The sequence below is a fragment of the Ochotona curzoniae genome, unplaced genomic scaffold, assembly GCF_017591425.1.
Source record: "Ochotona curzoniae isolate NIBS_2020 unplaced genomic scaffold, NIBS_Ocur_1.0 contig_2927, whole genome shotgun sequence".
Taxonomy (NCBI): Eukaryota; Metazoa; Chordata; class Mammalia; order Lagomorpha; family Ochotonidae; genus Ochotona; species Ochotona curzoniae.
Window position 1 is genome coordinate 4,945,170 of NW_024465654.1, and position 12,907 is coordinate 4,958,076.

General features: G+C 44.5%; 1 protein-coding gene across 2 annotated transcripts in view; it reads right to left on the reverse strand.

The window, feature by feature from the left end:
• The window catches only part of ABCD2 (ATP binding cassette subfamily D member 2), a 36,074-nt gene extending 23,167 nt beyond the window's left edge, over positions 1-12,907 (reverse strand). Inside the window, exons 1-5 of one of the 2 annotated variants that reach the window (XM_040979033.1) lie at positions 11,996-12,907; positions 9,945-10,122; positions 4,439-4,560; positions 1,561-1,729; positions 717-811 (exon numbers count right to left, since the gene is read on the reverse strand). In XM_040979033.1, the coding sequence (XP_040834967.1) occupies positions 717-811; positions 1,561-1,729; positions 4,439-4,560; positions 9,945-10,122; positions 11,996-12,907 (1,476 nt within the window). Of the gene's footprint in view, positions 1-716; positions 812-1,560; positions 1,730-4,438; positions 4,561-9,941; positions 10,123-11,995 lie in introns of both variants that reach the window. The other variant, XM_040979032.1, reaches the window with a different exon arrangement.

The following is a 12,907-nucleotide window of genomic DNA, read 5'->3' on the forward strand; positions in this document are numbered from 1 at the left end:
TAGTAAACGCACCTGCTCAGGAGGTGGCACCGTGTCATAGCACCTCAAGCCACCGCCTGTGATGCTGGCATCCTGTATGGGTGTGGGACATGTTTTGGGTGTTCCTATTCTGATCTGTTGACCAGGGGAAAGCAGTACAGGTTGACCCACTTGCAGGACACCTGTCACTAACACGGGACAGCAAGTGAAGCTCTCGACTCTGGGCCTCAGCCTGGAGTGAACCCGCAGCCGGAAACATCTCTCCCCACCTCCCTCACTCTCTGACTTTGACTTCAAATAAATAGGTAAATCTTCTAAGAAAATAAAACATAAATTACAGAAGAGAATGTGTGTCAACAGAGTTAAACTTACTAATGAACTCCATGCTTGAATTTTACTAACTATGTAATAGTATAGGCTTGTATTTTTTTTCAGAAATCCTTATAATGAAAAAATTAAAATTTGTGTCCACCTACACATTTCTAAGGAAATATCCAGTTCTTCCTTGGAGTTACCTTGTACAGGCTCTGGCAATAATGCAGCAAAAATCAAAATTCTCTTTTCTCTGCTTTCTGAGGCAGTAGCTGCTTCGGTACTTGAGCCACTGTGCATACCTGCCTTGATCTGCCCTCATTTCCTTACGTTCCTCCAAGCATTTAAAACACGGGCCATGAATGCTGAGCTGTTCTGTGTGAGTGTGGCGGCAACAACCGGTAGAAGCTTGCATGTCATCTTACTTTGAAGTTCAGCCTTGAAGCCACCACTTCTCCCGCTGGGGTAATTATGGGTACATTTTCACAAATTATTCCGTGATCCACATCAATAACTTTTCCTGTAAGTAAGGAACAGTTTAAGTTACAAAAGCTACCAAATGTTGCTGCTAATGAAACAACCTAAAGTGTAATGAAGCATAACAGACAAATTCATTAGAAAGATAACTCACAATAACAGGCCATAGAAACAAAAATTAAATAAAGACTTCTATAACTAAAACAGAGTTTAATGTAAATGTATACAATGGACATATCTACTTGGCAAATCTTTCCAAGAAAAAAATATTTTATAATAATCTAATGTCAACAGAACTATGATAGCAAAGCTAAAATTACTCCGATGTAACCCAATGATACTTTTCATAATCTTGTTATTTCTCTAAATTCATCTTTCTCACAGGAAAAAAAGTACCGCAAACAGGGAATTGGGACATTGAACAACACAACTTTCAGTAACACAATAACCACACTTAAGTTTAGAAACAATATGACATTAGCAGTAATTCTTTTAGCTGAATTTTAAAGACAAAGAATTGCTTCTGCCATATGTGCAATTTCCAAAAATAATTCTGGAAATTTTTGTACTAAATAAAAGTAGCATAACATTGATTTTTATGGTAATGCTAGTTGCCACTCATCAAATTGCAATCCTAATTTTAGGAATAGCTGCTTCAGTAATTTTGGTTATCTAAATATCGGTCCCTTGTAGCCATTAAAAGTTATTGTCTAAAAAACAAACAAACAAACATTGGTTTTGCTGAGAAACACTCAAATAGAAAAATGGAATAAAAGCACTTGAGTTTAATACCTCTGATGGCCAATGTGTTGCCGAGGGGTAATTTTACATCAGCCCCTTTCCCACTACGACTTTCAGACTTTTGAATGGCATTACTCCTCTTATAAATGCCTCTTTTTACTTCATCAAAGACCCAAAACATATTGTACACTCGAGCAGTATAGCCTGCTAATTCAGTGATCTAAAATGAACAGAGATAAAACAGAATTAATATCCAAGACAGACATTTTGATAATATGAAATATAAGCTTTTTTTCTTAGAAAGATTTGTTGGGGTTGGTGTTGCATCACAGTGTCCCTAAGCCATTGCGCGAGACATGAGCATCCTGTATGGGGACAGGTTTGTGTACCAGTCTGCCTCCTAGCGAAGCCCTGGGAAAGTCAGCAGAAGCTGGCCCAACCGGTAGGGCTCCTGCAGTCACTTGGGAGACCCAGATGGTTCTGGCCTGGCCCAACTCAGGCTGTGTGGGGCGTCAACCAGCAAGTAGAAGATCTCTCACTGCCCGTAGCTCTCTCACTATAACTCTGGCTTCCAAATAAATACGTCATCCTCATTTTTAATTTCAAGAAAGGGGTTTATTTACTCAAAAGACAAGAACATCAGAGAGAGGGGGAGGGACACAGAAATAGCATCTTTCAATTGATCTGGGACTGCATCCTGAACTCCATCGTGGGTGGCGGAGACCCACGTGCTTGAGCCGTCACCTGCTGCCTTCCATGCACATGAGCAGGAAGCTGGACTGAAGTAGCTGGGACTCAAGCAGGTGCTTCAACATGGGTGTCTACTTAGCTTATACCACACCAGCTCCCCACATTAGCTTTTGGATTTAATATGTAAGATTCTGTTTGATTATATAAGAATGAGGTAATACACTGGATAACTCTGACAAATGACATTAAAAAGCTTACCAAGAGATCAATGCAGCAACATATCAAGGTAAGTTTGTTGGGAATTGGGAAACACATGTAAAAGAAATCATTCAACACAAGGTTCAAACTGAAGTATGAGCAGGCAGCCACTGCGTGAGATGCTGGCCACCTGTATCAGCTCTGATCTGAGTCTCAGCTCATCTGCTCCCTGCCCAGTGTCCTGCTGATGCACCTGACGAGCAGAGGCTGATGCTTCAAGTGGTGGTCCACACGACCAGGTGACCAGCATGGAGTTCCAGGTTCCTGCTTCAGCTTGGCACCACCCGGATATTACCGCTATGGGGGAGTGATACCATGGGTAGAGGCTCTCTTTCCCTTTCTCCCTGCCACTCTACCTTTCAAATAAATAAGTCTAAAAAAGCAACAGTGGAAAAACGAAATTAAATGTGAAACAAAATAAAAAAACAAAACCCTAAGACCAAAAGTGGAGGGCCCCTGCCGAAGGCTGAGCAGGCAGGGAGCCCATGGGCCCTCAGGCCTCTGGAGCCAGAGGGGCGCAGGTGTTTTCATCGGATTCCACAGCAGAGCATGGCTTTACAAAGTGAAGAATTCTCTCGAGGCAAATCCAGACAAAATCAAGTCATCTGCCAGGCAGGAAGTAGTCTGAAAGGACTGATGTTCTTCCTGCAAGGACGCTTCGCAGAGGGCACAGCACTTTTACGTGAGATACAAATTTCATGTGGATTTCTAAGCCATTAATTACATGAGAAAATCTATTTAAAAGACTGTTTCTCTAGACAATCTGGACTATCATTTTTGGGGGAAATAAAAAAGGAAAGTTAGTTGGGTTGTTTAGATATCTGGCCCTCAACAACTAATTTTGCTCCTCTCAAACAAAACATCTGATTCAATAAACCAGTGGTTACTGACTTAAAAGTTCTGTCAGCAAATCAGGACATTTCTAATTCTTTTATACAGTTTACTCAGGGCTGATTAGTAAACAACTAAACTTACAATGATGCTCCAGCAGTTTCTGTTGAGATTAAAGTTATAAGAGTAGTTCGTAGTGAGAATGAATGTCGATGAAAATATTGCACAATATCCAAAAGAGAGACAGTGATTTTAACTTCAGCCACATTGTACCTGAGATCTTATGATTACTTTTTCAACAAGTATTTATTAACTACCCACCATATCCCAAGTATTAAAAGGACTGTTAGGAACATACAGATGGGTATGACCTTGCCTGCTTACAGGATGGTCTGGGGCAGGAGAGAGACTGTACCAAGCCCCACAGGTACCCAGAGTGACCACACAGAATGAAAGGCCAGATGGCACAGTTTTGTTAGGAAGTTGGCGAGGCTGCATCAATGTAGGATGGGTAAAATGTTTGAGATATGTCCTATTCCTAGCCAGCCTGTGGGCTAGTATACACTGTGTGTACACATCTGATTTCTCAGTGGCCTGACACAGTCAATGCTCTCTGCAGCCATCATTTTCGTTTTATGTGTGAGTTAGGAAAGCTCACCAAGCACATGTAAACACGAGAGTAGGAATGTAAGTGAAACTCCTGTGGCTGAAGAGAGAGAGAGAGAGATCTTCCACCTGCTAATTCACTCCCTGGATTGCACAGTGGCCAGTACTAACCCAGGCTGAAGCGCAGTGTCATCAGGTCTCCCATTTGGCTGAAAGGCAGGTGGGGGGTGGGGCACCTGGCCCACCGGGGGCTGCTTCTCCCAGGCTGTTACCAAAAGCTGGACTGCAAGTGAAGCAGTAAGGACAGATAGTGGCTTTACCAGCTATGCTGACAAAGCTGCCTTGCCCCTCAAAAGAATATTTAAAATAATCTCCCCAGGAATTATTTAAGTTAAAAACAAATATGCCACACTCTAGACAGAAAAAGAGGGGTAAGGCAAAGAAAGGATATTAGAAGCATTTAGGGAGCTGCTGCCTGCAACCATGCTGGAAGGACACACGTGGTATGTTCTTTCAATGCAGGCGGCCGCCAGCAATGCGTTACCTCTTTGTAGGAGGACATGATTCTTTCAATGGCGTCGGCGCCAGAGGCCAGCAGATTGCGGGCAGTGGTGAAGGCCTCTGTCCGCTCGCTGACCATGGCTTGTTTGGGACCATCTTCAAGATCTAAAAGCAAGTTACAAAGTATTCAGTTTTTTCAACTCTTTGATTTTATATAAACTACTCTCTAGCTAAAACAACCACATATTGATTTTTCATTAGTATGAGCAATTTTCAGAAATGTGGAAAACACAATATTTGTACCAGGTTTTATTAAATTTTCTTTCATTGTTTTAGAAAGAAAGTTAGGACAACTAAGTCTGCAGGAGCTGGAGGCGGCTTTTAGCTAATAATCTTTCAGTCTGCTATACTTCTCACTTTCTGGCCTACCTGTGTCTGGGCGACAAAGCCCTGCCATCTGTAACAGGAGTGCAGATTATCTTCCCTACAGCTATTTTCCCACCTGTATATTCAGTGAAATACTAGTACTGCCTCAACTATTTCTCTTTAGGTTAGAAGGATTAAACGTAAAAAATAATTGAAGTGTTAGCTAAATACATGGCCCACATTAAGTGCCATTTATTAGCTGCTATATCTTCTTTTTTATTATTGATATTTATCCCCCCAACTTCTGACATGTTCTTCAAAATTATGTTTTTTAGATAAATAAAAATTTTATTTATTTTTACTGGAAAGGGCAGATTTTACAGTGATAAGGAGATGCAGGAAAAGACTCTCCCAATGGCTGCAATGGCCAGAGCTGAGCCGACCCGAAACTAGGATCCAGAAACTTCCTCTAGGTCTCCCATATGAGTCCCAAGGCTTTGGGACAGCCCAGGCTACAAGCTGGGAACAGCTGGGATTCAAACCAGCGCCCACATGTGATGTCAGCACATGCAGGAGGGGCATCAGCCAGTTGAGCCATCGCATCAGCCCCCCCTAGATCATTATTTTAAAAGTTCTATCAATCTCATTCACTACATGGTTCCTCTGTAGGTCATTTCCTTTCAAATTAGATATTGCAAACTAACAAATCAGCAATGCCAGAAGTAGCCATTGGCTCATTTTGATACTTAACATTCTGATTTATCTCAAATGTTTTCTTTCCAAAGCAACACAACTATGCAATTCAATTATTACCTTGTATTTTTAATAGTACCTGCTTATAGAGAGCTAATTTTGAAAGTGATCCATGAGTACTAAAAGGTAAATGAATCCAGTAGTATTCACCTTTGAATATGTACTAAACACTAGATGTATAAGAAACGGGGCCGAACACTGCGGAACCTGCAGGGAAAAATGTTATTTTCCAGGTTCCTTGTTTCTGGAGCTTACAGGTTGGTAAGAGAGAAGGAAGTTCTTAAACTGCTAGTTGGGGGGTTACACTAACAATCAACACCGTAAGATGCTCCTTGCTGCGAGGGACAAGTGCTCCCTGGAGGAGCAGGTTTTGCCGGAGGCTTTGAAGAATCCATATAGTTTCAGAGAAGGGGAACACTATGTGGCAGCACTCAGATGACAACTAGTCCGGTCAGCTGCGGCACTGGTGGGTGTCAAGCACCGCTAGAACCACTGGGAAATCACAGCGAGTTCACGGGGACCTTTAAGCAGAGTCCAGCATGTCCTCCTGGTCCCGAGGTTAATCACAGATCTAAAGAACCACCGCCAGGTCTCTCGAAGTCAGTCCCTTCGGAGAAGGAAAGAAAGGGCTGTCGAGTACTGGGCCCAAGGATGAAAGATGTGCTGAGGTAAACAGACAAGTATCATCATGTGGATGCTTTTGAAGACATGTTAAATGTGTGATGATCTGAATAGTAAGACACACACAGCTCCCAGTCCTCAGTGAAGTACTGAAACACCAACCCCTGTATCTGTGAAAGCATTAGCAACAGCGCTCATAGAGGATGTGAACGATGGCCTAAAGCACTTTTTTATAAATCTGGATTAAAAGGGATTTGAACTGTATTTACAGACAGGCTGTGCAAACAAGCAGAAACATTAGCACAGAAGGACTACTTTTTGATAAGCAGCCATCTTCATGTTGCTTTCGCAGATCAATGCCTGTTGGGCTTTTTCCATGTTTTAGCCGTAAGCTCACAAACAACTCCCCACCAATTTTGATGTGACTTCTTCACCTGGCAGTTCTAGGGCAGGTACCGTAAGAGCCAATGCCCCAACCTCCATGACAAGGCCAGCCATACAAGTCCACGAAATCAAAGCGCTCACCAATTCTGAGTTAAACATTTTTCTCATCACTAATTATCTGAGCTCTTCTGACAAAAGGTTATTCTCTAACGATGTTGCAACACACCTGTTTACTTTACTGCCATTTTTGATACTAATATGTGTATATTTAAAATTGACCAGATCTCTCGTTATTTCACTGGAAAGGTGAGGAAAGATTTTAAAACAAAGGTTATCATCCCATTTTACCAAAAGTCCTGGGACTGTATATTGCAAATAGTAAACCATACCATAAATCACGGACTGTAGCGAAGTGTGTACAAATGTCAGTTCATAACACAAAATGTAAGCAATGCAGGAAGCTACCAAGAGAAGGGTATCCAGGCACTCTCTACTCTCAGCTAAACTTGCACGAACTTCTGAATATCTAAAATCCTCTAAAAATTACATATTTTTAAAATATTAACATTACTTCTCCACACTCTTTTTTATATTCTGAGTTTATTTCTCTCCATTTCTCTTTTTGCTATCTTTGTCATCTTAACAAATCTCAGTTAAGCCTATGGCTTTAACCCCACCACACTGTTCATAAACATCAATTCTAAACAATGGAAGACATGAATGTGAAATGCAAAAACAGTTGAATTTTCTGGAAACTAAATAAGAATGGTTTCCAGTCTTGATATTTATGATCAAACATTTCTTCAGTAGGACACAGAACCACTAATCAAAGAACACACATACATACATTGTACCATGTTAAAATCATGAATGTCTCTTAGATATTGTTAATAAGATCAAAGTGCAAAATAGAGTACAGAAAAAGTATTTGAGGTTGTGCGTGTCTATGACTATCTGACAGAAGGGGCTTTGCATAACACATAAGAACGCGCACGTTAAACCGGTTATGAGCAATAGCTCCCCGCATTTGGTACCAAGATGCCCCTTGGTTGCTGGCCGTGCAGTCTAAGGGAGTGAACAAGCAAGCCTGAGCAGGGACTCAACAGAGACGGGACAGAGAACTGTGGGGGAGAGAACCTGCCACTGTCGCAGGAGGGAAAGGAGACACAGTCTGTAGCACATGGATTTCAAAGACTTTGGTGCCAAAAATCTTGAAATTCCTTTATAGCTTTTTTTTAAAAAATAGTATGTGTGAGGGATAAGGGAACTGGGGAGGGGATAAGGGAAATCCCACGATCTATGGAACTGTATCATGAAATGATAATAATAAAAAGAAAAAAATTAAAAATATGAGTATATGTTTTCCCTGAAGTTTCTGAAGACTTTGCCTGCGTATGCACATACAAACCTTCGAAGCACATTCCATAGTAACCTTAGCTATTACAGAACACTTTGACGTACATTTACAAAATCAAATTACACTGTTCTGTCTCTGAAATTCTTGCACTGAGCTTTCCGTTTTTAAGTTTCCTTTGGAAAGAAGCTTTAGGGAATACTTAGCCTCAGTTGCATCTCTATGATAAGTACGATGTGAATTCACGGGTTAGTGTTACGTAACATGGCATAGTCACGGTATATTTAGGATCTGCTTTTATAGCTCCTGTTAGTTTGCGTCCAACAAGCTTGTTAGGTTATTGGTGCACACTGTTTACTTCTTCCTGGTCGCCATGGGGTTCATTTGTCACCAGTAATAGCTTCGTTTTCTCTCTTCTCTGCTGAATCCTCCTGGGTTTTCTAATAAGATCGGTGCAGCCAAGCTAACAGAACAACACCAAAATCTTGTCATAATACATGTTAAAAAAGAAACTTCAAACTGAGTGGTACTTTTTAAATGAATATCTGGTGATTTTGTTAAATTTCTTAGTAAAACTATTCTTAAAATCACAGGTTTTTTTTTTTTAACATGGTTTGCTTTCTCTAATATTCTTTTGAAAAAGTAGCTTATTTTATTGTGATGGTTTAGTGTGTAGGAACCACACTGCCAGCAATGCCTTTATCACATCAACATTTTTAATGATAGTTTATTCTTTACTAAATCTTGAAAATGCAAAAACAAATAAACTTCTTTTTCCCGAGTGATGGATACACTCTTCCACCTAGGCAGCTTGTTGGTGGAGTACACTTGGCTTATACGGCATGACACTTACTGTGCAGGACTGAAAACTCTGCATTTGGTAACATCTACAGGTTAAGAATGACTCAAATTTTACAAATGTCTCATGATGACTGGACAAAGTGCCAAGTTACTGTTTTAAAACTTTAGCGCCTGCTGTAATGTTTAATCTGGTTTGCATCAGATCACTTCATCTTTAATTCTACACCAAAATTATCCAGAGAGCAGTGTGAGTGCTGTTGCGTCATTCTTGGTGCCTCCTTTGTTTTCTAGGTAATAACTGTTGCCACATGTCAGGGGAAACATGTTCTGGACTGGTAAAGCATCTCTCCTTTGTGGTCCTACGGGCATCGCTCACACACGCGCTCTCGGAGTCTCATTTTACAGCCTCACACTGAGGCTGAGCATTCTCTGATGCAAGCAGCAGATCTGGGAGGGAAAGGCAGAGCCTGGCTAAGCTCAGGCTGCAGGCAGAGCCCGTGCTTCTGTCCAGCTCCCTGGACCTGAGGCCAACTTTGTGATATTTTCGGAAGGGGCGTGTCTTTTGGGAGAAAGGTAGAAAATGCTGTTTCCTCAATGAATTCCCTCTGTCCCTGCCAACTAACTTCTCCAAGGATTATACAACGTCTTGGCCTTGCCTCTCTTGCACTTATCTTTGTTCATTATTGGAAAGGATGAAAAACGTTGGTAAATGCTGATGAGGCAGTGCCAGGATGGAATTCAACTCCCACAACTTGACATCATCTGACACCCACGCGCCCTGCTCCACAAGAGATTACCACATTACCCGAAGTCAGGGAGACCTCCCTGCGCGGGTGGCATAGGAGCACTCCCTAAAACGGAACACAGCCAAAGAGCTTTTCACATCAGGTTGGGACAAATCCAGTGACAGAATACTTACCGATCAAAGCAATGGGAGGGGCAGGGCCAAAGTTGACCATTACGCATGGCTCGTACTGTTTCTCGAGTTGTGTTTTGAGGCTATGTGAACAGAACCATCTATCCGAAATCACTCAAGGTCAGCCCCAGAGACACTGCATGGGAGAGCAGGAAGTAGCTCAGCCGTGGAAGGGTCTTCGGAGCCACTTGTCTCCTGTGTCTACACTACTGGCCATGGCAAAGGAGGCCGTGGGATCTGACCTTGAGTGCCCAGGGAATCACGACTGTTCTCCTTTGCACTCCCACAGAACCAGCCGTGACACCTGAGAGAGGAAGAGTGCCGAGCACACCCGCGCTCTAAAGGCCCTACCGCCGTCCGCGAAGCCAGTCGCCGTGATGATGGGCACAGCCACCATGACGAGCCCGCAGCTGCTCCACAAATACTTCATGAGGAACTGCTCGATCATGATGTACCACAGCCGCTTGGACAGGATCAGGTTCATCTGGTCGGCCAGCGCCCTGTAGCTCTGCTGCAGCTTCCTCATCTCCACCTGCAGAGGGAGAAGGGAAAGGATTCACCGGCCTAGGCGCAAGGAGAGGCTGCACGCGCAGGGAGAGGCTGTTCGCGCAGGGAGAGGCTGCACGCGCAGGGAGAGGCTGTGCACGCCGGGAGAGGCTGCGCACGCAAGAGGCTGCACGCGCAGGGAGAGGCTGCTCGCGCAGGGAGAGGCTGCACATGCAGGGAGAGGCTGCACACGCAAGGAGAGGTTGTTCGCGCAAGAAGAGGCTGTGCACGCAAGAGGCTGCACGCGCAAGAAGAGCCTGCACGTGCAGGGAGAGGCTGCACACGCAAGGAGAGGCTGCACATGCAAGGAGAGGCTGCACGCGCAGGGAGAGGCTGCACGCGCAGGGAGAGGCTGCACACGCAAGGAGAGGCTGCACACGCAAGGAGAGGCTGCACGCGCAGGGAGAGGCTGCACGCGCAGGGAGAGGCTGTGCGGGCAGATCTTACTGGAGCGTCTGATACAGTGCTATCTATGACTTGGAATAAGCACAAGATTCAGACTAACATCAGAATTAATCATTTTTAGTTATTTTTGGTTACACCTATCTGATCCAAAAAAAAACTTACAATACTCAGTGACCCTGCTAGGTGTAAATAGGATGAATTCCAGTGACTCACAGTTAGGATTTCAAATAATCATAAGATGTTTTAAGTGACATTCTATAATATATGATTCAATAATGTTAGAGCCACACCCACATCACACTAAAAGTATCTGGAAATAGACAAAGGACACCCTTAAGCATAAGTTCTGCTTTGGAATTCTTCCGGTTTACTAGATTATGTGTTTTATGCAAACAGCCTACAGCACACCATAGCCGACCTCCCTGGGTTCTGCGATTCTAGAATGACAAATCAATAGGATTAAGGCAGCCAGTGAGACTCATTTTCAAGTGGAAGTTCTAAATGTGCTTTAAGTTTTCTTCAGGCTAGCTCTGTTATTTAAAACAAAACAAAAAACATCCAAAGAGAATAACTGGTGCATTAAAATTAAGCGGTTCTGCCCGATGTCTAAAATAGCAGTGTTAACTCAATGTTTCATTTGTCAAGTCATTTGCATCAAGATATCAGAAACATCTCCTGAATTTCCATCACAGTCAATATTCTGAAGTTACTGCCATGTACTGTGAGTTTACGTAGCTGGGCTAATTCTTGCTTCACCTTGAAAAGCCTTAATATTATTTTTCAAAATAATATTGTGGATTTCCTTTCCTCTCAGCGCAACTTTTCCTTTCATTTTTAGCTTTTTCCTTAAAGCTAGACAACATTTGTTTCTGCTGTCTTTTAAAGTTTGTGTCACAATGTGGTACTATGAACTGTGAGTACTGGAAATGGAGGCCAGTAAGACACTGGGCTGTACTTTCTTGTTGGTCAGACGTGCAAACTGGTCAACATATTCTCCGATATGGAAGCTGGGTGTCTCCATCTCCCGGACCACAAAGAAACCACAGCTAACCATAGACAACTCAGCCCACCACAAACCCCTCTTCCTGGTGCAGCCCTGTCCACTCCTGGTCTGCCATTACCTACTTCAAATGCCAACCACCTCCTGGGTCAGCCAGCATTGGACTTTTGGAATAAGCTTTTGGGATCTATGTGAACACACTTGACCCAAGTAGCGTGTGTGTGTATGTGTGTCTGAGAAAACATTTTCTCCGGAAACTTTAGAGAAGTTTGCACCCATTCGCTACCAGCTTGTGATGGGGGAAGGTGTCAGCAAGCCTGCGTTTTGGTGCCTTTGGGAATTCTGAGGTCTGGTGAGGTGACCAGGGGTCCTCCGCACCACAGATGGCCAGTGTGGCACGCAGGGACTGCCTGCCTGCGCTCAAGTTTCACTGCTGCCTCATTTACTCTCTTACCTTGTGTCCCCTGTAAAAGGCGATTTCCTCCACGTTGGCTATAATCCTGGAGTGCACGTACCGCAGGTAGCCTTTCCTATGGGCTTCTTCGGCCACCAGTTTGCCAAACCTGGGCGAGCAGGCTCTCAGCACCTTGGCTGTGGCGTACACCACCAGTGCCGCCAACACGGTGGGCCCGATGGGGCTGGCCCCCCTGGACGTGGCTGTCCGGATGAGGGTGCAGGACGTGAGGAGCACGTCCAGGATGGGCTTGGTGAGGTTGGAGTACAGGCGGGCCACCGACTGGGAGAACATCATGATGTCTTCCGTCAGGGACTGGTCAGGGTTGGCCAGCCTGCCGTCCATGTGGATCACCTTGTAGTAAGTCTGATCTGCAAAGTAGGTCTCGTGGGCGTGGTCCACCAGGCGGGTCCTGAAGGCCAGGGCCAGCTTGCACTCCAGGTACCTGATGGCGCTGTTGACGAAGGTGGCGGGGATGGCCACCATAAGCCACTTGGCTAACTTAATAACAAAAGAGCGGGACTTCTTTTCCACGATGCTCTTCACGATCTGCCCATCCAGCCCGGCCACGTAGATGGACAGAAACGTCCTGGAGACCAGGGCCACCGAGTGCAGGCACAGCCACCCCGTTTCGGCGGTCACAAGTTTGGGGAAAAGGATCTTCCGAAGGGCCAGCAGCTGTCGGAAGAAATCCGCGTTCACCGCGGGTGACGGCTGTCCGCCTCCGCTCACGGTGCAATGCGGTGCGTCCCTGGCTGCCGCTGTCCTCTCGGGGGCCCGCAGGCGCCTGTCCAGCACCGGGTAGAGCCTCTTCAGGGCGTACGCCGCAGCGGCCAGGCAGGCAGCCCTCCGCACGGCGCTCGACCGGGGCCACCTCAGCCGCTCGGCCGCCGCGCCCAGCAAGGCTGTCAT